The sequence below is a fragment of the Labeo rohita genome, chromosome 21, assembly GCF_022985175.1.
Source record: "Labeo rohita strain BAU-BD-2019 chromosome 21, IGBB_LRoh.1.0, whole genome shotgun sequence".
Lineage (NCBI taxonomy): Eukaryota > Metazoa > Chordata > Actinopteri > Cypriniformes > Cyprinidae > Labeo > Labeo rohita.
In genome coordinates this window covers 21,366,818-21,393,854 of record NC_066889.1, presented here as the reverse complement: position 1 = coordinate 21,393,854, position 27,037 = coordinate 21,366,818, and the positions used below count along the sequence as shown (strand labels likewise).

The following is a 27,037-nucleotide window of genomic DNA, read 5'->3' as shown; positions in this document are numbered from 1 at the left end:
ACACAACAGCAGCAATATTATTTTCAGACCTTGTCATGATATGTTTAGCTCAGAAATATCTCACAGAGAACAAATCAAATATTTCAGCTTCAGGAAGAATTTATCAAACGAGGACTTCCCAGCAACTTCACAATGCATTTGAGAAGTTATCATAAAATCGGACCATAAGAGAAGAGGACAACATTCCTGCACAATGTGAATACAGATTTATGTATCAAGTTACTCTACTATTATAGTCATGTATTTGTATCTGTATAGAGGTCTGCAAAAGATTGGAATGTGAAGCCATAATAAAAATATATGGTAAAACTGCACCTCCTATTTTGATATTAGACAAAACATATAGAAATCAACTGTATTGGCACCTGATCAGTGATGGTAATGCGAGTAGGCGTTACAAGTCTGGAGAATTTGTCAATCTCAGATTAAAGAGTTTATACAGGTAGTCAGTATGACTCATTTACTCACTTAAAATGAGCACAAATAAAGATATTTTGAAGAATGTTAGTACCAAACAAAAATGGTCATCTTTTACTCATTTACTGCTGTGTAACATACCAATTGTTTATCTGATAAAACATTCATCTCTGTATACAAAAAACAGTTTTGAACAGATGTGAACTGTAAACTCTTTACTTGTATTCAAAGTAGTGTAGTCAGTTAGTTAGAAGTGCCATTTGCTCATGAGGCTGTTGTGTGATGAGAATTTGGTCTTGGTTTTTGCTTAAAGGGGTCATCGGATGCCCATTTTCCACAGGTTGATATGATTCTTTGAGTCTTAATGAAAAGTCTCTAATATACTTTGATTAAAAATTCCCAGTGGTTTTGTAAAACAACACCCTTTTTACCTTGTCAAAATGAGGTCTGCAAAAATCCTCTCATTCTAAGGGGTGGTTCCTTTAAATACAAAAGAGCTCTGCTCACCCCGCCCCTCTCTTCTCTCTGTGGATTGACGAGCCTGTTTACTTTAGCCAAATTTAGACACTAAACTCGCAACTAGCACATTATTAGGAAAGGCAATCGCAAAGATTCATAAAAAAACCCTTATACTCACTGGATCACAAATTATTTGCACTAATATAGACGGATATATGCAGATCGGGAGGTGCATTTCCTTCACAAACAAACGTAATCCATTGCATCTTCAGTAGCTCAGATGTCAGGAGTAAATGACGACCAACGACGTTCATTATTACATCCAGCAACACAACACCTCAATCGCTCAACTCTTGTCTAACTTACATCTCTGCTCTGTCATCAAAACATCGAGTGTTACAACTGATCTAAGGTAAGACACTCTTGTCAAACACGCACAATGACAGGCATCTGAGAATGGCTCGATTTGAAAAAGGGGGTATTATTTTTACAGATTAGGGTAGATTTGTACATACACTGCCAACACACATTAATGTTCAAACAGCATGTAAAAGTGATCTTAGCATCCGATGACCCCTTTAATGGTTGAATTCAAGTGTATCTACAACTGAATCTGAATTCTGCATCTAGAAATAGCTATGTGCAAAGCAGAAGAATAACATATTTCATCTCCAGGAAGAATTTATAACATAAGGCAACATTTTCACAATGCATTTTTTAGAATCCGTTCTATAAACATATATAAGCAACATTTCCGCATGTTTTTTTTTTTTTTTTCAAATGTTGCTGTAATCATACAGTTATGACTGTGATTATTAGAAGCACAACTAGAAGCACATTTATGACCATAATTGTAAGTGTGATATTTTTTTTGTGACAGCAGCATGAGTAAGTGTGACTTTTGCACAAGAGTTCAACAAACAGTAGTACTGAGAAACGTATATTTTTAGACAAGCCTAACCGGTTGTCGTGCCTAACAACACCCTTCAACTGTGACTTAGTTACAGTACGGCACGCCTTGAGTACCTTTTTGCTTTTATAAAATGGTTGGCACACAAATTAAAACCAAAAATGTATTGTCTATATTAATATGTTACCTTTTTAAGTACATTCATTAAATGCTATCCTTCCGCTAAAAAGTAGTTCCTGTGACAGAAAATGGCAAGAGAATATTCCTAGGTGTAACATGCCTCATATGAAGGAGCTCAAATAAAAACAGGGAACCAGAACTGTTCTCATTCACTGCATCATTTTTAACGGCATATATGATATCTGTCTTCTGAAAATCATATTTCACATTACAAAAATGGCCTTCTTCCATCTCTAGTTTGGATTATTTTAACGCACAGCTAGGTAGTTGTCCTGCATCTTTGATAAACAAATTACAGTTAGTCCAAAATGCAGCTGCAAGAGTCCTTACCAGGTCATGAAAATATGATCAAATTACCCCAATTTTACAATCTCTCCACTAGCTACTTATTACTCCGATGATGCCAAACCTAAACCAGTTGACAAAACTACCACATTTTCCTGACCTACTATTTTGATTACAACATAATCATTGTTCATCATGTTCATCTGTATCAGTACACGTCATACTGCAAGATTTCTGCCATATGAACATCATGTTCCCATCAACTTAGGAATGCATTGAGAAACTATTGTAAAACCAGTCTATGGGAGGTTAGGACAGCATTCCTGCACAAGCAAAGGGTTTTAGGCTTCATGTTTCATCAAACACTGAACTATATCCTGCATGTTGTCTCCAAAAAAGTCATAGTAACAGCTTATCATAGTAAAACTATGTTTTTTGGCATATTGATTAACATTTGTATAACCACTTTGTTTTAATTTGTTGTTGCCATGGTTTAACTAGCTTTTTTTTTTTTTGTTTGTTTTTTTGGTTAATTTTCGTAAGGGTTAAGCTATTGTTAACAGAAATTTAGACCAATATTTTATATTATTGTCTGATATATTTTAAATTTGTAACAAATAAGGCAATTTATAAAAAATAATGCAAAATGTACAGTTTTGTAAGTTATTTGTTTTACGGTCTAAATGGTCATAGCACTCACAAGTTCAGAAAATTCAAATGATTCTTATTTATGTAACAGCAGAATGTGAAAGATTTTATGTTTAAGTTTTTTTATATATACATTTAATACAGCGGTTGTGTGACCCAACAGGTTTTATTAATGTCAGGTGTATTTATAAAAATGACCCCTCCCACATTTAGTGAACACTATACATATTAAGACAGTCAGATAATCTAAAACAAAAGCAGCAAGAGAACAGACGAGGCTTCAAATCAAAAGGTACACTGACCATTTTTAGAATGGCTTTTCCTCCTGACATTTAAAACATTAAGTAATGAAAATAAATAAAATTATTTGATTGATTTTACATGTGCATACTATTTTTCACAGCTATGTTTCGATTGCTTCTGTTATCAGGTAAGACAAATATTTCTATAAAAAATAAAAAGAGTATGATGTGGAATTTTTCTAGCTACTAATGTTACAGTAATTTATTTTTTATAATTTGGAGAATACAGATATTTAAATTGACCCTTTTGGCATTTGTTTTCTTATTAAAAAATTAAACTTTTTTTTTAAAGGGTTTCTCACCTTTACCTTGAGTGTCCCTCATGAGTATGTCTTTGTGAATGAATCCAAGACTTGGGCAGAAGCTCAGAGATACTGTAGAGAGAAATACACTGATCTGGCCACCATTGAAAATGAACAACAGACAATCCAGTTGATTGACACAGTGAATGATGACTCCATTGATTTGGCCTGGATTGGACTCTATGATGATCTGAACAGTTGGAAATGGACTCTAGAGGACAATGACTTCTTTAAGGTGGGAGAAAAGACTTCAGGAACTGGTATAACCCAGGACCAGACAATTTTGGAGGACAAGGTCTGTGTGTGTACATGGACAATGGCATATGGCGTACATCATACTGTTCCAGTTATCGTCCTTTTATCTGCTATGATGGTAAGCAGTTTTATTAATATTACAGGACAATGAAAAACAATGAACTGTGTTTTATTACAGGTATTCTGAAATAATCAAATCTCACTAAAGCTCAGTTCTGTATTTAAATGTTTCAGGAAGACAGAATGCCAGTGCTAGTTATGTTTGGGTTAACCAGTACAAACCTTGGACTGAAGCTCAGAGTTACTGCAGAGAACATCACACAGACCTCGTCAGTATCAGGAATGAGACTGAAAACGAGAAGATCCAGTATTTATTACAGAATGAATATTATTATTATTATCATGTTTGGATTGGACTGTACAGAACCAGATCTTGGTCAGATCAGAGCAACTCTTCATTCAGTTACTGGAGGTCAGGACAGCCAGATACTGAAGGATCCTGCACTGTAGTCTCATTCAGGGACTCTGGGAGCTGGACTGATGAATACTGCAATTATAGATTTCCTTTCATTTGCTACAATGGTGAGTGGATGTCTATGTAGCGGCCAGGACTGTCAATATTTTTTTTAATGCTAACATTTTACACTTTCTCCACAGTGTCATCTTTGACATCATCCCGTCAGTATCACTTTGTGAATGAGTCTATGAGCTGGACTGAAGCTCAGAGATACTGCAGACAGAATTACACTGATCTGGCCACCATTGAGAACATGGAGGAAATGAACAGACTGATTAACACAGTTAATGGAGGTTACAATGGTTCAGCCTGGATTGGACTGTATGATGATGTGAACAGCTGGAGATGGTCACTGGAAGACAATGATTTCTATCAGGAAGGAGGGAGAGATTTCAGAAACTGGTACCATGAACCGGACAACAGTGGTGGGAGACAACTGTGTGTTTACTTGCATAATGATGGCAAATGGTATGATATGTCATGTGACAACATGCTGCCATTCGTTTGCTATAGTGGTAAGGACATTTCATTATTATTATTATTATATTTCTCTTTTTTGTGAGTTTTTCTGTGCATATCAGAGCATGTGGGCGAAGTGGAGCGGGAGCATTTCCTTAAGAGATTCTGAGCGCCTTTGGACCCTTTTCAAAGCCTTCCTTTTATAGTTATTTATATTTTTTTTTTAAAAAATATGTATGTACATTTATAACACTATTTGTACTATATCACCTTTTCATCAAGTTACAAAAAAACTAGTTAACGCTATGCGAGGGTGTTTCTAATGCCGCATCTATGGGAGGGACAGTAAATTTGACGTTGTTTATCATGGGTATAGTTTCTAAACTTTTGCTCACCCCTTGTATGTTTCGAGATTACATTTTAGAAAAGCCAGCGCAGTGCAACTGTTCACGCACTGTCCAAAAAACAGACTGTCATCGGACTCCTCCTCTTTAGTAACTTCATCATCCAAACCTCCATCTCTAGATGTGAAATAGTCCATTATAACATCGTTTAGGGCACTGACATCACCAAGATTGAGCAGAATGAGATGAGTAAGATTGTTTAAGTGAGCAGCTACAGTACCTTAGACTGCGTTGTTGCGCTCCGCCACCTCAAGTTATAAAATAAATAAATAAATAAATAAACTTTGTGTGCCGTAGTTTACACAGGACAGGCAGGAATGTGCATTGATACACCTTTATTAAATATGTTACGTGGTTTATTTGTGATAGGTTAACTGTTTTTGTGGGGTTCGAGTTCTTAACATAAGAGAAAGTCAGTAATTTCTGCTTGCTGCAACACATTTTTCTGCACTAAACAAGTGAATTTTGCCAAGATATTTTCAGAGATGATAGACAAGACGTTACAGAATAATAATTTAATGAATCCTAATTTTAACAAAAAAAAAACACATTTCGAATTCCCTGAAACGTACTCGGTTACTGTCGTAACCTCGGTTCCCTGAGATACGGGAACGAGTACTGCGTCGATTAGACGCTATGGGAAAAAGTCCTTTTTTCTCCTTGACTGAAGCCTTTTTTAATAACGCAGTGAAAAAACACGGTTATTGGATCATGCAGAGAAACGAAACGAACCAATGCCTCGGCAGCGGTGCTGCACGAGCCTATGGTGAAGAAGCCCGCTGAAGCCCGCCAGAAGGGGCGGGGCCAATGGCTATATATGCGGCCATTTCGCCATAGGAACCCAGGTTACTTCGACTGAAGCGACGACTAGGTCGTGCAGCGACATGGCATGGCTCGTAACGCAGTACTCGTTCCCGTATCTCAGGGAACCGAGGTTACGACAGTAACCGAGTATGTTCCCTATCGATACTACACTCGTACTGCGTCGATTAGACGCTATGGGAACCGATCCATACACGCCATGCCATGGAGAGAACGGCCGAACTCGTATTTAGGCCCCGTGGGGCCCATTTATGATGAGTAAGACAAGGCTTGGCCTGAGGTCGTCCTCCTGTGATTTACTCATGCAGAAAGGATTCCCGCCTGTAAGGCGGGGATGTCTAGGCTGTAGAACCTAGTGAAGGTGGACGGCGAGGCCCAGCCAGCCGCCGCACAAAATTCTGCAATGGATACACTGCTAGACCATGCCCAAGAGGAGGCCACGCCTCTAGTTGAGTGGGCACGCACTCCGACGGGACATTCCAGGCCCAAGGAGGAATAGGCTAGCGTAATAGCTAACTATCCATCTAGAGAGTCTTTGCTTTGTGACCGGGTGTCCCTTATTGCAGCCACCAAAGCAGACGAAGAGCTGATCCGACTGCCTAAAAGGGGCGGATTGCTCAATGTATATTCTCAATGCCCTGACTGGACAGAGCAGACTTAACTCCTGATTACCTTCTGAGGAAGGGAGAGCAGAGAGCGTAACAACCTGTGCCCTAAACGGAGTAGAAGGCACCTTAGGCACGTACCCATGTCTTGGTTTCAGGATGACCTTGGAGTCGCCTGGCCCAAACTCAAGACAGGAGGGGCTTATAGAGAGTGCTTGCAGATCTCCTATGCGCTTGACTGACACTAAGGCTAGCAGTAAGGTGGTCTTAAGTGTCAGGGGTTTGAGATCTGCAACTGACAACGGTTCAAAGGGAGGGCTCTTCAGAGCCCTCAAGACCGTAGATAGGTCCCAAGTAGGGATAGTGTGGGGACGAGAGGGATTCATCCTCCTAGACCCCTTCAAAAATTTCTGCTATCGGGGCGTGAAAAGCCGCTATAGCAGCCACATAGACCTTGAGTGTGGAAGGGGAGCGACCCTTATCCAACAGCTCTTGAAGGAAAGACAATATCACAGATATGTCACAGGAGGCTGGATTTTTGCCACGGGTAGAACACCAGGTGGAAAAGACAGACCACTTAAGGGCGTAGAGGCGTCTTGTAGACGGAGCTCTAGCTTGGGAGATCGTGTTCAGAACTCTTTCTGGGAGATTCTCAGACTCCCGTCCAGACACCAGAGGTGTAAGGCCCACAGACTGGGCTGGGGGTGCCATATTGTCCCGTTCGCCTGAGAGAGGAGGTCCCGCCTCAGGGGGATCGGCCAAGGGGCTGCACAAAGCAGTTGGCACAGTTCTGAAAACCACGGTTGGTTCCTCCAAAGAGGGGCCACCAGGAGGAGCTTGTGACTCTGTTCCCTGACTCGCTTGAGTACCTGAGGAATCAAGGATGTCGGGGGAAAAGCATACAGGAGGAGGTTGGGCCAGTTGAGCTGAGCCTATTTCAGAAGGCCCTTCACCAGGGTGAAGAGGTGTCTGGAGGAGAGTCCCCCCTGACGATTTATGTAGGACACCACAGTCATGTTGTCCAAGCGGATCAGTACATGGTGTCCCTTCAGGTCTGGCAGGAATGAGCGAAGGGCGTGACATACTGCCAGCATTTCCAGGCAGTTGATGTGAAACCCTTCTTCTGGGTTGCCATCGCACAGCGCCCCCCAACCTTTGTTGGAGGCATCTGTCGTGACCACCTTCCTTCTGCAAACCGACCCCAAGGGCACGCCCCTCTCCAACCATTGTGGGTTTTTGCAGGGGACCAGGGCTTCCACACAGGCCTGGTCCACCCTGACACGCAAACGTCCGTGACACCATGCATGAGGTGGAACCCGTGGTTTCAGCCAACGCTGAAGGGGCCGCATACGCAGCAGGCCCAATTCTAGCACTGGGGATGCAGAAGCCATAAGGCCTAGCATCCTTTGAAACCTCTTGAGGGGGTGAAGGGCTCCGACCCTGAACGAGCCCGCTAGTTGCCGTATTGCCAGAGCTCGCTCTGGCACAACCATAGCTCTCAACTGAGTCGAATCGAAAATTGCTCCCAGAAACGAGATTTGTCGGCTGGGGTGCAACGCGCTCTTGGTCAGATTGACCCTGAGTCCTAGGCACTCTAAGCGGCTGAGAAGAAGGGCTCTGTGAGATAACAGCTCCGCCTCTGACTGGGCCAGAACGAGCCAGTCGTCGAGGTAGTTGAGGACGCTGATTCCCTTCTGTCTCAGAGGGGCAAGAGCCGCGTCCATGCACTTTGTAAACGTGCGGGGAGCCAGGGATAAGCCAAAGGGCAGGACCGTGTATTGATAAGCCACACCCTCGAAGGCGAATCTCAAGAATCGTCTGTGATGGGGGGGCTATCTGGATGTGAAAGTACGCGTCTTTCAGGTCCAGTGAAAGGAACCAGTCCCCTGGGCGAACATGCGATAGGATCTGCCTCAAGGTTAACATTTTGAACGGCTGTTTCATGAGGGCCCGATTCAAATGTCTTAAATCGAGGATGGGTCGTAGACCTCCATCCTTCTTGGGGATGAGGAAGTAACGGCTGTAGAATCCTGACTCGCTCTGGGCTGGGTGGACTATCTCTATGGCGCCTTTTCCCAGCAATATCAACACCTCCGAGTGTAGGACGTGCGTGTCCCTGCTCGTTACCACGGTGGGGACCACGCCGCTGAAGCGCGGGGGCCTTCGAGCGAACTGGAGTGAATGGCCTCTTTTTATTATCCCCATAACCCAATCTGACACTCCGGGGATAGTCTGCCAGGCCTCTGCCCGAGTGGCCAGGGGTATAATTGGTTCGGGTAGCTGGCCATTGTGATGGCACGAGACACCCTTTATGATTGGAAGAGGAAATTTGCTCTCTTTTTGAGAATGTTTGTGTTTTATTTTGTTCGCTATCACAGTGACTGGTTGTGTGGGCACAAGAAAAATGGACCCAGTGTTTACAACCGGTTTTACACAAAACACATCGACCTCGGCACCCGGCATTAGGCGGGGTGCTTGAAGGTTTAACAGAGGCCTTTTGGGGGGTGGTCCGGCTAACGCGAGACTTTGCCCTCTCCTCTTCCTTTCGCCTGGATCAGGACGACGGCGGAGGCGCCGGATCCAGCGCCAGCTTGGGCCGTGGTCCCTGGCGCTTGGGGAAGGGGTAGCGTCTAGCCGAGCTGGAACGTAGTCTCGACTCGGCTCTGGCTGGCTGAGCTGCGGCGGCAGCGGCGGCGGGCGGCGGCGGAGGAAGCGGTCGACGCAGGTCTCACAGGCTGCTGAGGCGGTGTAGGCTTGGAGCACCCGGAAGCAGCCGTGGCGCTCGAGCGCTTTGGCAGGAAGTGTCGCATAGCTTGGGACGTCTTCTGAGCTGCAGAAAATCGCTCGGCGAATCCTTCCACAGAAGGCCCGAAGAGGCCTGTGGGGGAGATAGGAGCATCGAGGAAGGGGACCTTATCCGCGTCCTTGATCTCTGTCAGCGTGAGCCATAGGTGGCGCCGAGGCTTTAGTAGCGTGCAGAGCCAAGTCCGTGGCGCTTCGCAACTCTGTCAGAGTGGTGGGGTCCAGGGCAGACTTGTCTGACTGAGCGAGAAGTTTGGCCTGGAACACTTGGAGAATTGCCATGGAGTGTAGCACTGAGGCGGCCTGTCCGGCCGACGTGTAGGCGCGTCCGGCGAGGGCCGAAGTTGTTCTGCACGGCTTGGACGGATGGGAAGCTTTAGCCTTCCAGCCGATAGCAGTGGGCGGACAGAGGTGGGCGGCCACTGACTCATCCAGGGGAGGTAGCTTCTCGTATCCTTTGTCTTCAGCGCCGTCGACAAAGGTGAGGGCGGAGGAAGACGAGGTGCGCTGAGTAGGGGGCGCGCCAAGATCTGGTGAGTTCCTCGTGGACCTCAGGGAGGAACGGAGAAGCCCGCTGGCGAGGGGCCTGGCGGCGCCCTGGCAGGTACCACCCATCGAGGAGGCTGCGTGGGGGCTCCTCTGGAGGAGACCACTCCAGTCCCAGCTCGTCCACAGCCCTGGTCAGAACGCGGAAGAGCTCGGCGTCCATGCCAGTTCTGGTCCTGGGATTGCTGGTATCGATAGACGGTAGGGGGGCGGGGTCATTGATAAAGTCCCACAGCTCCTCAGCGTCCGATGCAGCCAATGACATGCTGTCCAGCATGTCATCCTCACTCCCGCTGAAGGATACCAGATCACTCGCAGCCGCTGAGGGACACAGATCTGGGCGGGTGAAGAGAACGGGAGAATCCTCTCTCTGTGGAGAAGGTGAGGCATGCGGGGGCTGAGCCGACGTGAGCTCATCTAACTCCGTGCGCTGAGATCCTCTACCCCGCTGTTTCTTCTTCACAGGTTCCTGTGAAGGAGGAAACGGGAGGGCGCGAGGGGCGGAGTCTGAAAAGAACGCTATCCGCGAGCGCAGAGAGGGGAGACTCATATCCCCGCAATGGGGACATTCCGTCTCTTTAAGTGCCGCCTCCACATGGGGAATTCCCAAGCAGGAGACGCACTCGCCGTGAGTGTCAGCAGCATGCAAGGGGGCCTTGCATGCACGACAAAAACGGTGCAGCATTTGGAACAACGCCTAATTTGCTCTTTTAGAAAAGAGAGATAAAGGGCCGGATGACGGCAGGGGAGAAGATGCGCTGCAGCCGACGTCAACCGAGCGGTGAGTCAGTTGCAGAATCACTCCGCTGCAGGTGCTTGTCAACGGTGAGGGCTTCTGTCTCGTAAGCGCGAAGAGTCGTCGCTGAAGGAGAAGAAATCTGGGTTCCTATGGCGAAATGGCTGCTTATATAGCCATTGGCCCCGCCCCTTCTGGCGGGCTTCGGCGGGCTTCTTTGCCATAGGCTCGTGCAGCACCGCTGCCGAGGCATTGGTTCGTTTCATTTCTCTGCACGATCCAATGGCTGTGCAGTTTCACTGCATTATTAAAAAAGGCTTTAGTCAAGGAGAAAAAAGGACTTTTTCCCATAGCGTCTAATCGACGCAGTACGAGTGTAGTATCGATAGGGAAACGTCCCAGCGCGACATCCGACGGGTTTTCCCATATCGCATAACAAATGTAAAGTAAAAATCAAAGTTAAGAATGAGCAGGGAGAAGAAACTGAGAGGGAGTGCAGGGAGTGAAAGTTAGCAAAGATTCTAATTGGAATCTGAAGCGGCACATTGCCATCAAGCAGGACGGTGTGCTATGCAAACATGGTAGTGCAGCAAAAGGTGAGCTAGTTATATAAATGAATAGATAAACAGGTAGGCCAAGGTTATATTCTGTTGTATGGAGCCCTGATCATGACATGTAGACAAAATCACGGCCACAAATTTAGAATAGCTATATTTTATGCTAGGCCTACATAATGGCCACAAATTAAGAATAATTTTTCTCCTTTAGTCTAAATTATGGCCACGAATTAAGTATTCGTTCTCTTGTTTATGCTTAACTGCCACAAATTGATTCGTTCGTTCCCTAGTTTTAGTAGGCCTAAATCGTGGAACGAATTATAATATTTCGTAATTAATTATTAAAATTATTATTGCTTAAAATGAATAAATAATAGTTAATTAATTAAAAAATAATAAAACCTGCCGACGTCGCAGAAATGAATTGTTCCTTCGAATTATATATTCGGAGCTCCGTAGTTATTAAATAATATCTGTTAATAACTGTAGATCTCATCTTGTGTGTGTGCGTCATCTTGTGTGTGCGCACAGCAACAGATATTTTCACAGAAATAAAGTTAACGAAAATCAAATACACTTTTTCAGTTTTTGCATTTTAGGTAGGTTTGCTAAGGTGTTTAAAACAACACGCTTCGCTTACATGCTCTGGTGCATATATAATTTGTTATATTTCACATCTCAGGTAGTGTGAATGCCACAGAGAGTTATGTCAGAATCAATGATCGGAAAACCTGGTCAGAGGCACGTAGATACTGCAGAGATCATTATACAGATCTTGTCAACGTGAGAAATCAGACTGAGAACCAGAGGATTCTTGAGACAGCAGGTGGAGGAGTCTGGATCGGACTGTACAGAAACAGGATTTGGTCAAATGGTCAGATTACCAAATATGAAGACTGGAGACCAGCTATTCCCGATTCAGGACAACAACCAGATAATGGTGAATATGTTTATGGGGAGTGGGGTTTGCATCACTGTACTGCTGTATCATTCAGTCATTTAGGCCGATGGACTGATGAGAACTGCTTATCCAGCATACCTTTCATCTGCTACAACAGTAAGTTTATTTTTGGTCTTTTTATCACTTATGTTCATCAAATACCACTTTTTGTAATGTCTAATTATGTCTAATGCATAGATTTCATATATGAAGAGTTTAGATGCAAAAGCCTCTAAATCCATCTGACATTTTTCTTTAAAATAAGCATTTTTATCAGGCTCCAACGTATAGGTTTCTACGTAAGTACCGGCACTTCTAGTTAAGCAGAGGCTGGGATTTAGCAAATATGAAGAAAAAGTATTTGATTGATGTATACTATGTGTCAAAAGCATTCACGTAGTATCATTATCTCATTTTTGACCGAGGTGGCTTTTAGCTAGTTTTGCATCTGAACTGTTCATATATTTATAATCATTATTATTATTATTATTATTACTATTAAAGACTTGAAAATCATTTACTACACATTTAACTTTGCATAATGAAACAGCAGTTTTTCAAGTTGCTAACAGCAGGTGTTAAGACTTTATTCATCAGTTTTTATTACATTTTTAAAAAATCTTCACAATAAACCAATTTTTGTTTTTTAATTATATACTGCAGTTCTGTAGAGAAAAATCAAATATATTTCTGTTTTGTATTTTAAACTTACAGGAACCTGCACACAATCTTCATGCACTCATCAGTATCACTTTGTGAATGACTCTATGAGCTGGACTGAAGCTCAGAGATACTGCAGACAGAATTACACTGATCTGGCTACCATTGATAACATGGAGGAAATGAACAGACTCATTAAAATAATACGCAGAACTTACTATGGTAAAGCTTGGATTGGTCTATATGATGATATCAACAGCTGGAGATGGTCTCTGGATAATACAGCATTAGAGGGAGGATTTAAAAACTGGTTTGTTCAGCAACCAGTGAACTGGTATGGAAGCAGTCTGTGTGTGTACATGTCATATCGTAGAACATGGAGTGAAGCCCCTTGCTACTATACACTTCCCTTTGTTTGCTATGATGGTGAGAACTGCTATTGACTTTTTAATGTTTTAAGAACAATATATTTATGATACCCAGATATATCATATGCATGTATATTTCCCACAGGACGAGCAAATGCTAGTACAAATTATGTGTTTATTTACCAGTCTAAAACCTGGACTGAAGCTCAGAGTTACTGCAGAGAACATCACACAGACCTCGTCAGTATCAGGAATGAGACTGAAAACTACAGGGTTCAGTCATTACTTTTACCTTATAACAATGTTTGGATTGGGCTGTACAGAACCAGATCTTGGTCAGATCAGAGCAACTCTTCATTCAGTAACTGGAGGACAGGACAGCCAGATAATGCTGGAAACCTTCAATACTGCACTGCAGTGTCATTTAGTGACTCTGGGAGTTGGACAGATGAAAACTGCAACACTGCATTACCTTTCATTTGCTACATTGGTGAGTACATCATTTAGACCCCAACAGTCTTGCCACAAACATACAATACATTCTCAGCTGTCTGGGATATTTTGTGCACCACTGTTAAGAATCATATGAGGTTGACACTATTTTACAAGATATAACTACTAAATGTTTTTAAAGGCAATACTTTATAATAACTTTCATTAATGAATCATTCAGAAACATTATATAATGCTTAACAGATCACTAGCTAACGGAAATAAAAATGCTTACAAATATCATTAAACATTCAATTCATATATGACCATGAATCTACATACGATTTTTCCAGATGTTATATATACAGTGATTAACAGCTTATTTATTAATGTGCATTTAAATACTTAAATGATTGAATAAAATAATTTATATATCATCTATTGCACTTTTTATATTTACAAATTTTGTAAAACTGCACTATTCGTACATGATTCATTAACTCATAACCACAGTCTGTAAAGTGGTTTAAATGACCAGTTTAATGGCATTTCTAAGCATTCAAATGCACATTAATAAATAAGCTGTTAAACAGTGTATAACATTTGTTAGAATTATTTGTAGATTTTTATAAAGTGCATGATATGTATATGTTATATATATGAATCAAATGTTTAATGAAATTAAGCATTTTAATTTGTTAACTAACGTTCTGTTAATCATTGTCATTTCCAATACGTTAATGAGCAAATACATTAAACACAAAGCACATTATCTCATGTCATTTTGAGGCATAACCATTAATGCAACTTATTAATATTCTATCTTCACCATTTTATCGCACCTTGACAGCATTAGCATCATCATCTCAGTTTTACTTTGTGAATGAGTCTAAGACCTGGACTGAAGCTCAGAGATACTGCAGACAGAATTACACTGATCTGGCCACCATTGAGAACATGGAGGAAATGAACAGGCTGATTAACACAGTTAATGGGAGTTACAATGGTTCAGCCTGGATTGGACTGTATGATGATGTGAACAGCTGGAGATGGTCACTGGAAGACAATGATTTCTATCAGGAAGGAGAGAGAGATTTCAGAAACTGGTATTATGAACCGAACAATGGAATAAATGAATTGTGTGTTTCCATAGATTCCAGTGGAAAATGGTATGATTCATCATGTGGGAATCATAACACATTTGTTTGCTATGATGGTAAGACATTAGCTCCATTTTTGGAGCCAGTCTCTAGCACCCAGTCAATGAATTGCTTTGAGCCACTTCCATGTTGGTTTTAAGAAAGAGACCAGAAGGTTGCCACTTGATATAAATATATATATATATATATATATATCCTCAATTGTGTTTTATTTTAGGTAGAGGAAACTCCTCTCAGAAGTATGTCTGGGTATCTGAGTACAGGACCTGGACTGAAGCTCAGAGCTACTGCAGAGAGAAATACACAGACCTGGCCAGTGTGAGGAATGAGACAGAGCATGAACAGATAATAAATGTTACACATTATTATAGTTATGTATGGATTGGTCTGCACAGAAACAGACTGTGGTCAGATCAGAGCAACTCTTCCTTTACATATTGGCTGCCATACACTAAAAGTGTTGATGCACAACCAGATAATGGTGCAAGTGTCCAACCAATGTACGGAGCTCAACACTGCACAGCTGTCTCTTTACAATACTTTGGTCAGTGGACAGATGAGAGCTGCTTTAAAAGTTTGCCTTTCTTCTGTTACAGTGGTGAGCAAATATACCTTCTTAGTCAAAAGAATAAAAATAAGGGATGTTATATGTAACTCAATTAATTTTATGCTAATGCTAGTTCTGTCTTCTGTTTGCTTGTTTCTTGTGGACATGATGAACATCACACTGATCCATGAATTCAGATAAGTATGGTATGTTTATGTAGATATGTGCTCTTTAAATTATACTACAGTGCTTTTTGAAAATCTAAAAATGCAGAAAGTTTTGTGTGAGGGGATAGAAAATACAGTCTGTACAGTATAAAAACAATCACAACTATGTAGTCCCTGTAAAACACATACATGTGTGTTTATGCACTACTGACCTCTTTTTTTCTGATTAGTGATGGGACTGAGAGTGGAAGTTACAAGTTTGGAGAATCTGTCAGAATCTCAGATTGAAGAGCTGGTGATTCTACAGGTGAGAAACATGTTGATATAAAACACTCAATCTTACTTAAAGTTTTATTGTAGTACAACAATAGTATCCACACACAGAGAAAATAAATCAATTTAAGAACAACAGAAGCAATATTATCAGATTTTGTTGTAATACATTTAATTAAGAAATATCTCACAGAGAAAAAAAAAAATTACATTTCAGCTCCAGGAAGAATTTATCAGACGAGGACTTCCCAGCAACTTCACCATGAATTTGAGAAACTATTACAAAATCGGTCCATGAGAGATGAGGACAGTGTTCCAGCACACAAAGAAAATGGGTTAAATTTCATGTCTTTGTTTTGTTTTGTTTTCAAACTCTGAAACTAGACATTCATACTGGACCTGCTACTGATAACAGAAATTCTGAACTTCATATCTCAATAATAATTATAACAACAATCATGTTCATTTTGATTATGTTTTCACTGCAGACTTTTCACTTTAGATTGTAGATTGACTGTACTCATATTATCAGAATGTAATTTTCAAACATTTTGTGTTATGAGATCTTAGCTGCAATGACTTATTTTTGTTTTACATTTATATTTTTGCTGCAATAATTTGTTAATTCAGCCTAAGACACTGATAGACTCCAGCACCATATGACCCAACAAGACAAGCTGTTTGGAGAATTTTTGGCACTTCAGGAATACAACTGTATTGTCTACAGTACAATGGAGTGTTACTGTACAACAGTACACATTAGAACAAATGTGTCTGGAGGAAATGTTACTGTACATGTGGGTGGCATGAGTTTTCTTTAGTTGTTTAGAAATTTTGCATATCAGTTTTATGGATTAAGTTATCATGAGGTATTTGATATTATTTGAAGGTTTATCATACAATTTAATAAATACTTACAAGAATGTGGGTCTCTTTCTTTAGTTCTGGACCTATAAAGATCACTGGTGTTGATCAAGGAACAGTTTAGTTAAAATAAAAAATTAAAACATCTAAACACCCTGCCACTGAGAATAATATCTCCAGTCAGGATCATTTTTTGATTGACACAGTTACCACAAAAACAGAGAGCTACATAATATATTGTGGTGTGAACAAACAAAATTAAATTCTATAAATGATGTACTGAGGGATATGGTATGCAACAAGCTTTTCATTTTATTTTGCATTTTAAAGTTAATGTCTCAGAGTCCTGCCCTAACAGTCTGTTTTGTCACTGTTTAATGTTTCTTTGTCTTGTGCTTGAGCACATGGCTTTGTCTTTGATTTCGTTGGCCATGTGATCCCCTTGTTTAGTCCTTGGTTGCAACCAAAATCGCATACATCCCTACTGTATAGTAGGCAAAAAACAGTATGTGACCAAATAAGTATGTCTGAATTCACAGTACTTATATTGTGAATTGCAGTGAAGCAACACAGCTGACACTGGTAGGTCACGTGACAATGAAAACATGGCCAATGTGGTACATTCAGATTACATTCATACTACACGCATTTATACTAAATAGAACATACTCTTTTTGTGGTCGCAAAGTAATTACTTATTTAACAAAGTACCTACTCAAGAGAGTATGTGATTTCGAACAGACCCATCTAGTCCTTGTTGGCTTGATTGTGTTCATCTGATTCTCATGTGTTTTGCTCAATTTATATTGTGCTCCTTTTCCCATGTGTCTTTGCATTTGGTTTTGAACTAGTTCAGGTATAGGTAGTATTCAGTATATAGGCAAGTACTCAACTCAACAGTCAATATAGAAATTCACATTATTAAAAATTAGAGCAGTCAACTGATTACTTTTGTAATTAGTAGCAATTAGTAACATGTCCAATCTCCAAACTAAAGTAGAAACCAACATAAACACGGTATATTTTAAATATTTGTTTAAATATTTTGTACTAGTACTAGTATTACCAATACTGCTACTGATGACACTAGTAAACAGATTTTTTTCTCTTAATTACTGGCAATGAAATAATTATTTTACCAGTTTTTCATTTAAAAGGCTTTAATAGTATATATAATATATAATATTATAACTTTTCATAATAAAATATTACAGAAAATACTATATTAAAGTAATAAAATATTTAAAATTTAAGTGAACTTGAAAATGATCTTCATATTTTCTTCAGTTCTTGATCTTCATCTTAATAGTTTTACAAGTGATGTTTTAATATGATATATGTTAAAAGATATTCATTGGAGCCAGTGTTATCTGAAAAGTTTCTGAAATGTGTTAAAGAGCTACTTGTATATAGCCGAAAAAATACAATTTACACACAAGTGTTCCTCAACAAATACAACTTACAAATCGATGTTCCTCAAATAAAATAGGGAAAGCTAATTTCATAGCTAGTATTTCAAATTGTTAAAGAAGTTCACTTTCAGAACAAAAAGTTAGATAATGTACTCACGCCCTTGTCATCCAAGATGTTCATGTCTTTCTTTCTTCAGTCGTTTGGAGTTTGAACCACATTTGGGATCGTTTGAAGCTGCATTTAAACTGCATTTTGAAAGTTCAAACTCGGGGCACCATATCAGTCCTGTAATGTTTTTTCTCAAAAAACAATTAATTTATGACTGAAGAAAGAAAGATACGAACATCTTGGATTACAAGGGGGTGAGTACATTATCTGTAACTTTTTGTTCTGGAAGTGGACATCTTTAATTTGTAGTTATCTACAAGTTATCTATTAAATGTTACATGTCTATTGTTGCATCTGAAATATACATAATAGGCACTTCTTTTGTACTTAACGTCCATTAAAAAGTATGTTTGTAGAGTCAATTGTGTTCTTTTCTGCTGTTTTCAATCCTAAATGGGTGTTTTTTTTTAACACATCACTTATTTACTGTATGTTCAGTACTGGTCACATTGAAGAGACTGTGATGATACTAGTATATTAACATAAAAATGTAAAACACTCAGCTGTTTTAATGGTTTTCCTTTTTTTATTGTTTTATATACAGTATCCTCTTAACCCAAAATAAATAAATAAAATTACTTTGAGAACAACAGCAGCAATATTATGTAAAGATCTTGTTTTGATATATTTAGGTCAGATATATCTCACATAGATCAAATCACGTTTCAGCTCCAGGAAGAATTTATCAGATGAAGACTTCTTTGCAACTTCACAATGCATTTGAGAAATCTTAAAACTGGTCTATGAGAGGTTAGGAGAGCATTCTTGCAAATGGTTTTAGGTTTTATGTTTTATCAAATTATCACTGACCTAAATTCAGCATGTTCTCTCCCCTACAAAAGTTAACCATGGTCTTATTATAGTAAAAGTGTAGTAATCATGTTTTTTTTTGTGTGTGTGTGTTGATTAACATTTATATAACCACAGCTTTACTACAAATACCATAGTTAAACTACGGTTTGTAGCAAAACCATGGTTGTGTAGCAAGACTGTAGTTTAACTGTAGTAACCATGTTCTTTTTTTTTTTTTTTTTCGTAGTAAAACAATGGTTAATTTTCATATGGGATAAGCTATTGTTAACAGAAATTTTGACCTTTAAGTGGCATTACTAATATATTATTTTATTTATATTATTGTCTGATATATTCAAAAGTTTAACAAATAAGACAATTTACAGCTAATGCAAATAATCCAACATGATCAGTTCTTGTTTCTTGTTAATAGCTAAATAATGATTAATGTAAGTTGTCTGTATTCATATTATCCAAAGTGTTCTTCTTGATTTTTTGTAGAATCAAGATGTTTAGTTAAGAAATCCCTTAGCAATGATATTGTTGCAATTTAAATGTTTTTCTTAGATTTAGGGGATTTGATCACCAGGGCTCACATTTTAATTTTATATTTTGTTAATCTATTTGTTAAGATATTGTTGATCAATCAAACATAAGAGCTGCAGGAATGCTTTAGTCTTAAGTTGTTATTTAGAAATTTTATGTAGAATTATTTAGGAACAGAGTTGGAACAAGGATTGTGTAAAGCATTTGTTTCATGTAACAGCAGAATGTGGAAGATTTTATGTTTAAGATTTTTGTTTTCATTTTGTTTTGGCTACATTTAATACAGCAGTTATGTGACCCAACAGGTTTATTATCAGGAGTGCTGATAAAAATGATCCCTCCCACATTAGTAAAGATTATAAATATTAAGACAGTCAGTCTTAAACAAAAGCAGCAAGACTAAAACAAAAGCAGCAAGAGAAAAGACGAGTTAAGTAGTGAAAATAAATACAATTATTTAATTGCTTTTACATGTGCATACTATTTTCCACAGCTATGTTTCCATTGCTTCTGTTATCGGGTAAGATGAATACTTTCATAAAATATTTTAGCATTAATTAACCTGACATTTTATATAAAACTATGATGTGGAATTTTTATAGTTACTGTTTTTTTTTTTAATAATTTGGGAGAATACAGATATTTAAACTGACCCCTTTGATATTTGGTTTCTTACTGAAACACTAAACTTGTCTTTAAAAGGGTTTCTCACCTTTGCCTTGAGTGTTCCTCATGAGTATGTCTTTGTGAATAAATCCAAAACTTGGACTGAAGCTCAGAAATACTGTAGAGAGAAATACACTGATCTGGCCACCATTGAAAATGAACAACAGACGCTCCAGTTAATAAACACAGTGAATGATGCTTCCATTGATTTGGTCTGGATTGGACTCTATGATGATCTGAACAGTTGGAAATGGACTCTAGAGGACAGTGATTTCTTCAAGGTGGGAGAGAAAGACTTCAGGAACTGGTATAACGTGGGAGCAGACAATTATGGAGGACAAAGTCTGTGTGTGTCTATGTACAGTGGCATATGGTTTACATCATACTGTTTCTATCATCATCCTTTTATCTGCTATGATGGTAAGCAGTTTTATTAATAATATGTATAGGACAATAAAAAAACAATTGTGTTGTATTATAGGTATAAAAAAATAAAAAATCAACTTTCACTAAAGTTCAATATTGTATTTGAATGTTTCAGGAAGATGGAATGGTAGTGCTAGTTATGTTTGGGTTTACCAGTACAAAACCTGGACTGAAGCTCAGAGATACTGTAGAGAACATCACACAGACCTCGTCAGTATCAGGAATGAGACTGAAAACCAGAAAATCCAGTATTTATTTGAGAATTATGATGTTAGTGTTTGGATTGGATTATTCATACCCAGATCTTGGTCAGATCAGAGCAACTCTTCATTCAGTAACTGGAGGACAGGACAGCCAGATACTGCTGGATCCTGCACTGTAGTCTCATTCAGTGACTCTGGGAGCTGGACTGATGAATACTGCCGTTATAGGTTTCCTTTCATTTGCTACAATGGTGAGTGGATATCTATTTAGTGGCCAGGACTGTCAAAAAATGTTAAATGTTAACATCTTACACCTTCTCCACAGTGTCATCTCTGGTATCTTCCCGCCAATATCACTTTGTGAATGAGTCTAAGAACTGGACTGAAGCTCAGAGTTACTGCAAACAGAAGTACACTGATCTGGCAACCATTGAGAACATGGAGGAAATGAACAGGCTGATTAACACAGTTAATGGGAGTTACAATGGTTCAGCCTGGATTGGACTGTATGATGATGTGAACAGCTGGAGATGGTCACTGGAAGACAATGATTTCTATCAGGAAGGAGAGAGAGATTTCAGGAACTGGTATCATGAACCAGACAACTATGGTGGGAAACAACTGTGTGTTTACATGGATTATAATGGCAAATGGTATGATATGTCATGTGACAACATCCTGCCATTCGTTTGCTATGGTGGTAAGGACATTTCATTATTATTATTGTAGGTTTTTTTGTGAGTTTTTCTGTACATATGTATAATTTGTTATATATATTATATCTTAGGTAGAGGGAATGCAACACAGAGTTACGTAAGAATCAATGATGGGAAAACCTGGTCAGATGCTCGTAGATACTGCAGAGATCATTACACAGATCTCGTCAATGTGAGAAATCAGACTGAGAACCAGAGGATTCTTGAGACAGCAGGTGGAGGAGTCTGGATCGGACTGTACAGAAACAGGATTTGGTCAAATGGTCAGATTATTAAATATGAAGACTGGAGACCAGCTATTCCCTACTCACAACAACAACCAGATAATGGTGAAAATGTTTATGGCCAACGGGGTATTGAGCTCTGTACTGCTGTATCATTCAGTCATTTAGGTCGATGGACTGATGAGAACTGCTTATCCAACATGCCTTTCATCTGCTACAACAGTAAGTTTATTTTTGGTCTTTTTTTAATCACTTGTGTTCATCAAATAACACTTTCTGTAATGTCCACTTAATGTATAGATTTTATTTATATTTAAATGTATTATTATTATAATTGATTTACTACATTTTTTAATTTGCATTAAAATGCAAAAGCTGTTCTTCAAATTGTTAATAGCAGGCGTTAATATAGATATAGTTATAATATAATATACAGTTAATTATAATTTTAATAATTTCTACTTTATTCATTAGTTTTTATTACATGTAAAAATCTTTCTCATTTTTATTGCAGTTCTGCAGAGAAAACCATTTATATATATATATATATATCAAATAAATATAATTATCTGTTTTATATTTGAAACTTACAGGAACCTGCACACAATCTTCGTGTACTCGTCAGTATCACTTTGTAAATGAGTCTATCAGCTGGACTGAAGCTCAGAGATACTGCAGACAGAATTACACTGATCTGGCCACCATTGATAACATGGAGGAAATGAACAGGCTCTTTAAAAGAGTACATAGAACTTACTATGGCAAAGCTTGGATTGGTCTCTATGATGATGTAAACAGCTGGAGATGGTCTCTGGATAATGTAGTGCTTGATGGAGGATTTAAAAGCTGGTTTGTTCAGCAACCAGTGAACTCATATGGACAGAGTCTGTGTGTGTACATGTCATATCGTGGAACATGGAGTGAAGCCCCTTGTTACTATACACTTCCCTTTGTTTGCTATGATGGTGAGAACTGCTATTGACTTTTTAACATTTTAAAAACAATATATTTATGATACCGAGATTTATCATATGCATGTATATTTCCCACAGGAGGAGCGAATGCTAATAGAAGTTATGTGTTTGTTTACCCGTCCCAAACCTGGACTGCAGCTCAGAGTTACTGCAGAAAACATTACACAGACCTTGTCAGTATCAGGAATGAGACCGAAAACTTCAAACTTCTATCATTATTTCCATATTATTTCTCTTTTTGGATTGGACTGTACAGAACCAGATCTTGGTCAGATCAGAGCAACTCTTCATTCAGTAACTGGAGAACAGGACAGCCAGATAATGCTGGAAACAGTGAATACTGCACTGCAGTGTCATTTAGTGATTCTGGGAACTGGACAGATGAAAACTGCAACACTGCATTACCTTTCATTTGCTACAATGGTGAGCAGATCATTTAGACAACGACAGTCTTGCTACAAACACTCTTAGGCTGGCTGCGTACCTTTGTTAAGAAATACATAACTTCAAATTATTTTAGAAGATAAAACTACATGTGTTAGGAAAAAAGGCAATACTTTATAATTACTACATAAATCATTACCAAACATTTTATAATGCTTAGCAGATTATTAGATAATATATTTTCATACAATATAAGGTAATGTGCTTGTAAATGTTTACTAATGAACTTACTGAATATTACATAATGATTAACAGAACATTAGTTAACAAAAATAAAAATGCTTACAAATATCATTAAACATTCAATTCATATTTTACAATGAATCTACATATAATTTTAACAGATATTATACAGTGATTAAGAGCTTATTTATTAATGTACATTTGAATGCTTAAAGGCTTTGAATGCCATTAAACTGCTGTTTAAACTGATTAAAATGATTTGTATATCACAATGCAATTTTTTACATTTGCAAATTTTGTAATAATGTTAGTAATATTAAGTACTTTATACATTATTCATGTTGGCATAGGATTCATTAACTCTAATTAAACCACAGTCTGTAAAGTGGTTTAAACAACAATCAATGACATTTCTAAGCATTCAAATGCACATTACATCTGACAAATAATTTGTAGTTTTTCATATAATTCATGACCATATATTAACTGAATGTTGAATTAAATTAACCATTTTAATTTTTATGTTAACTAATGTTCTGAATGAATTAGTAAACATTTACAAGCACATTATCTATAGAATATTTATGAATGAATGCACATTTTTAAACATTTATCTTCACTCTTTTTCCCCACTTTGACAGCATCAGCATCATCCCGTCAGTATCACTTTGTGAATGAGTCTATGAGCTGGACTGAAGCTCAGAGATACTGCAGACAGAATTACACTGATCTGGCCACCATTGAGAACATGGAGGAAATGAACAGGCTGATTAACACAGTTAATGGGAGTTACAATGTTTCAGCCTGGATTGGACTGTATGATGATGTGAACAGCTGGAGATGGTCACTGGAAGACAATGATTTCTATCAGGAAGGAGAGAGAGATTTCAGAAACTGGTATCATGAACCGAACAACGGAGAAAATGAACTGTGTGTTTACATAGATTCCAATGGAAACTGGTTTGATTCATCATGTGGCAAATATTACACATTTGTTTGCTATGATGGTAAGACATTATAGGTAAAAAAAAAAAAAAAAAATGTTTGTTGTATGACTGAAGTCAAAGCTTGAAGATTTTAGAATTGTTTTCAGTCCTGAGAGATACTGAAGCTTTCGTATACATCCATTAAATTATGTTTTTGTTGTTGTTGTTTTTTTTAGATAGAGGAAATGCCTCTCAGAAATATATCTGGGTATCCGATTATAGGACCTGGACTGGAGCTCAGAGCTACTGCAGAGAGAAATACACAGACCTGGCCAGTGTGAGAAATGAGACAGAGCGTCAACAGATAATGAATGTTACACGTTTTTATCGTTATTATGGTTATTATGGTTATTATGGTTATGTATGGATTGGTCTGCACAGAAACAGACTGTGGTCAGATCAGAGCAACTCTTCCTTCACATATTGGCTGCCATACACTCAAGGTGTTGATGCACAACCAGATAATGGTGCAAGTGTCCAACCACTGAATGGAGCTGAACACTGTACAGCAGTGTCTTTACAATTCTTTGGCCAGTGGACAGATGAGAACTGCTTTGACAGTTTGCCTTTCTTCTGTTACAGTGGTGAGCAAATATACCTTCTTAGTCAAAAAAATAAAAATCAGGGAAAAACAAGTAACATATTGTTTATCTATTACAGTTTTTCTGAATTGCTAAAACACATTTTTTGAAACCATCGCTCATTTTCTCAAAACCTTAAACACAAGTCCAAATATTTAAACTAAATTCACTGAACCCCTGACTCTTCTGGCAAAATCAAACAATCGCTTCAGAATCATTGCACCTGTGTTCAACACAGTGTCCAGTGCATGTAGTTATAAAAAAAAAAAAAGAAATTATTTAAAAATAATAATTATTTAGCAAAAAATATACATAAACATACACACACTCAAAAGAACCAAAAAAAAAAAAAAAAAACACACACACATACACATATATATATATATATATATATATATATATATATATACACATACACACTCATACATATATGTGTGTATTTTTCCATTTTTTTTGTTTTTGTTTATATATATATATATATACATATATATATATATATATATATATAAATTCACACTCTTCTGTACCTCTCAGATTGACAGATGCACCCGTGCCTTCTGTGCACTTTGAACTGGCTTATATTTTGTATATTTAAATATTTAGAAAGAAGTGTGAAGAATTTTGAATTATTGTGTGTAAATGATGACAGTCATGTTGCAGTTGTGCTTAACTTTTGCTTTCTTGTGTTTAAGGATTTGCATCACAAGTTCATTACAGAGCAAACTGTGTCTTACTGAGTGAGAATGTGTTTTGAGTTTTGGAAAAAGAGTGCATGAGATCTGCAAACAGTGTTTAAGGTTTTGCAGAAAGAGTGATTCATTTGACAAATTGGTTTAGGCTATTAAGAATACGGTTTATCAAATAGGTAAATGTGAAAAACTGTAATATAAATGCCACTGTTATTTATGTAACTCAGTAACTTTTATACTAATGCTATCTCTGTTTTCTTTTTGCTTCTTTCTGGTGGACATGATGGACATGATGAACATACTAACCCATCAATTCAGATAAGTATGGTATGTTTGTGTAAATATGTCCTCTTTAAATCATACTACAATTCTTTTTACAAGTCTAAAAATGCAGAAAGTTTTGTGTGAGGGTAGGTTTAGGGAAAGGGTTAGGGGATAGAAAATACAGTTTGTACAGTATAGAAACAATTACAACTACAGTGGCATGCAAAATTTTGGGAACCCGTTGCAGAATCTGTGAAAATGTAAACAATTTAACAAAATAAGACAGATCATACAAAATGCATGTTTTTTTTTTTTATTTAGTACTGTCCTGAGTAAGATATTTTACATAAAGATGTTTATATATAGTCCACAAGACAAAAAAATAGCTGAAATTATTAAAATGACCTCCTTCAAAAGTTCGGAAACCCTTGGTTCTTAATACTTTGTATGGTTACCTGGATGATCTAAAATTGTTTTTTTTTTTTTTTGTTGTTGTTGTTGTTGTTGTTGTTTTTATTTTGTTTTGTGATAGTTGTTCTTGAGTCCCTTATTTGTTCTGAACATTTAAACTGAGCACTGTTCTTCAGAAAAATCCTCCAAGTCCTGCAGATTCTTCAGTGTTCTAGCATCTTCTGCATATTTGAACCCTTTCCAGCTGTGACTGTAAAATTTTGAGATCCTTTTTTTTTACACTGAGGACAACTGAGGGACTCAAACACAACTATTAAAAAAAGGTTCAAACATTCACTGATGCTCCAGAAGGAAACACGATGCATTAAGAGCCAGGGGTGAAAACTTTTGAACAGGATCAAGATGTTTTATTTTTTCTTATTTTGTTGAAATATCATTTTTTCCCCCCATTTAGTACTGCCCTTTGGAAGCAACAGAAGATACTTGCATGTTTCCCAGAACACAAATTAAGTACAATTTACCTTGATCTTCAAAAGTTTTCACCCTTTTATGTAAAATATCTTACTCAGGACAGAACTAAATAAAAAATAACATGCATTGTGTATGGTCTCTCTTATCTTGTTACAATTATTCACATTTTTACAGATTCTGCAAAGGGGTTCCCAAACTTTCGCATGCCACTGTATGTAGAGTCCCTGTAAACCACATAGGTGTGTGTGTTTATGCACTACTGA

General features: G+C 38.2%; 1 protein-coding gene across 1 annotated transcript in view; it reads left to right on the top strand.

Annotated features, from left to right (window-relative positions):
• Positions 1–25,693, top strand: part of LOC127152158 (macrophage mannose receptor 1-like) — a 48,037-nt gene extending 22,344 nt beyond the window's left edge. The window contains exons 8-14 of the mRNA XM_051092661.1: positions 4,569–4,790; positions 11,889–12,263; positions 22,365–22,736; positions 22,824–23,168; positions 24,014–24,379; positions 24,535–24,942; positions 25,632–25,693. Of these exons, the coding sequence (XP_050948618.1) occupies positions 4,569–4,790; positions 11,889–12,263; positions 22,365–22,736; positions 22,824–23,168; positions 24,014–24,379; positions 24,535–24,942; positions 25,632–25,693 (2,150 nt within the window). The remainder of the gene's footprint in view (positions 1–4,568; positions 4,791–11,888; positions 12,264–22,364; positions 22,737–22,823; positions 23,169–24,013; positions 24,380–24,534; positions 24,943–25,631) is intronic.
• The last annotated feature ends 1,344 nt before the right edge of the window (positions 25,694–27,037 follow it).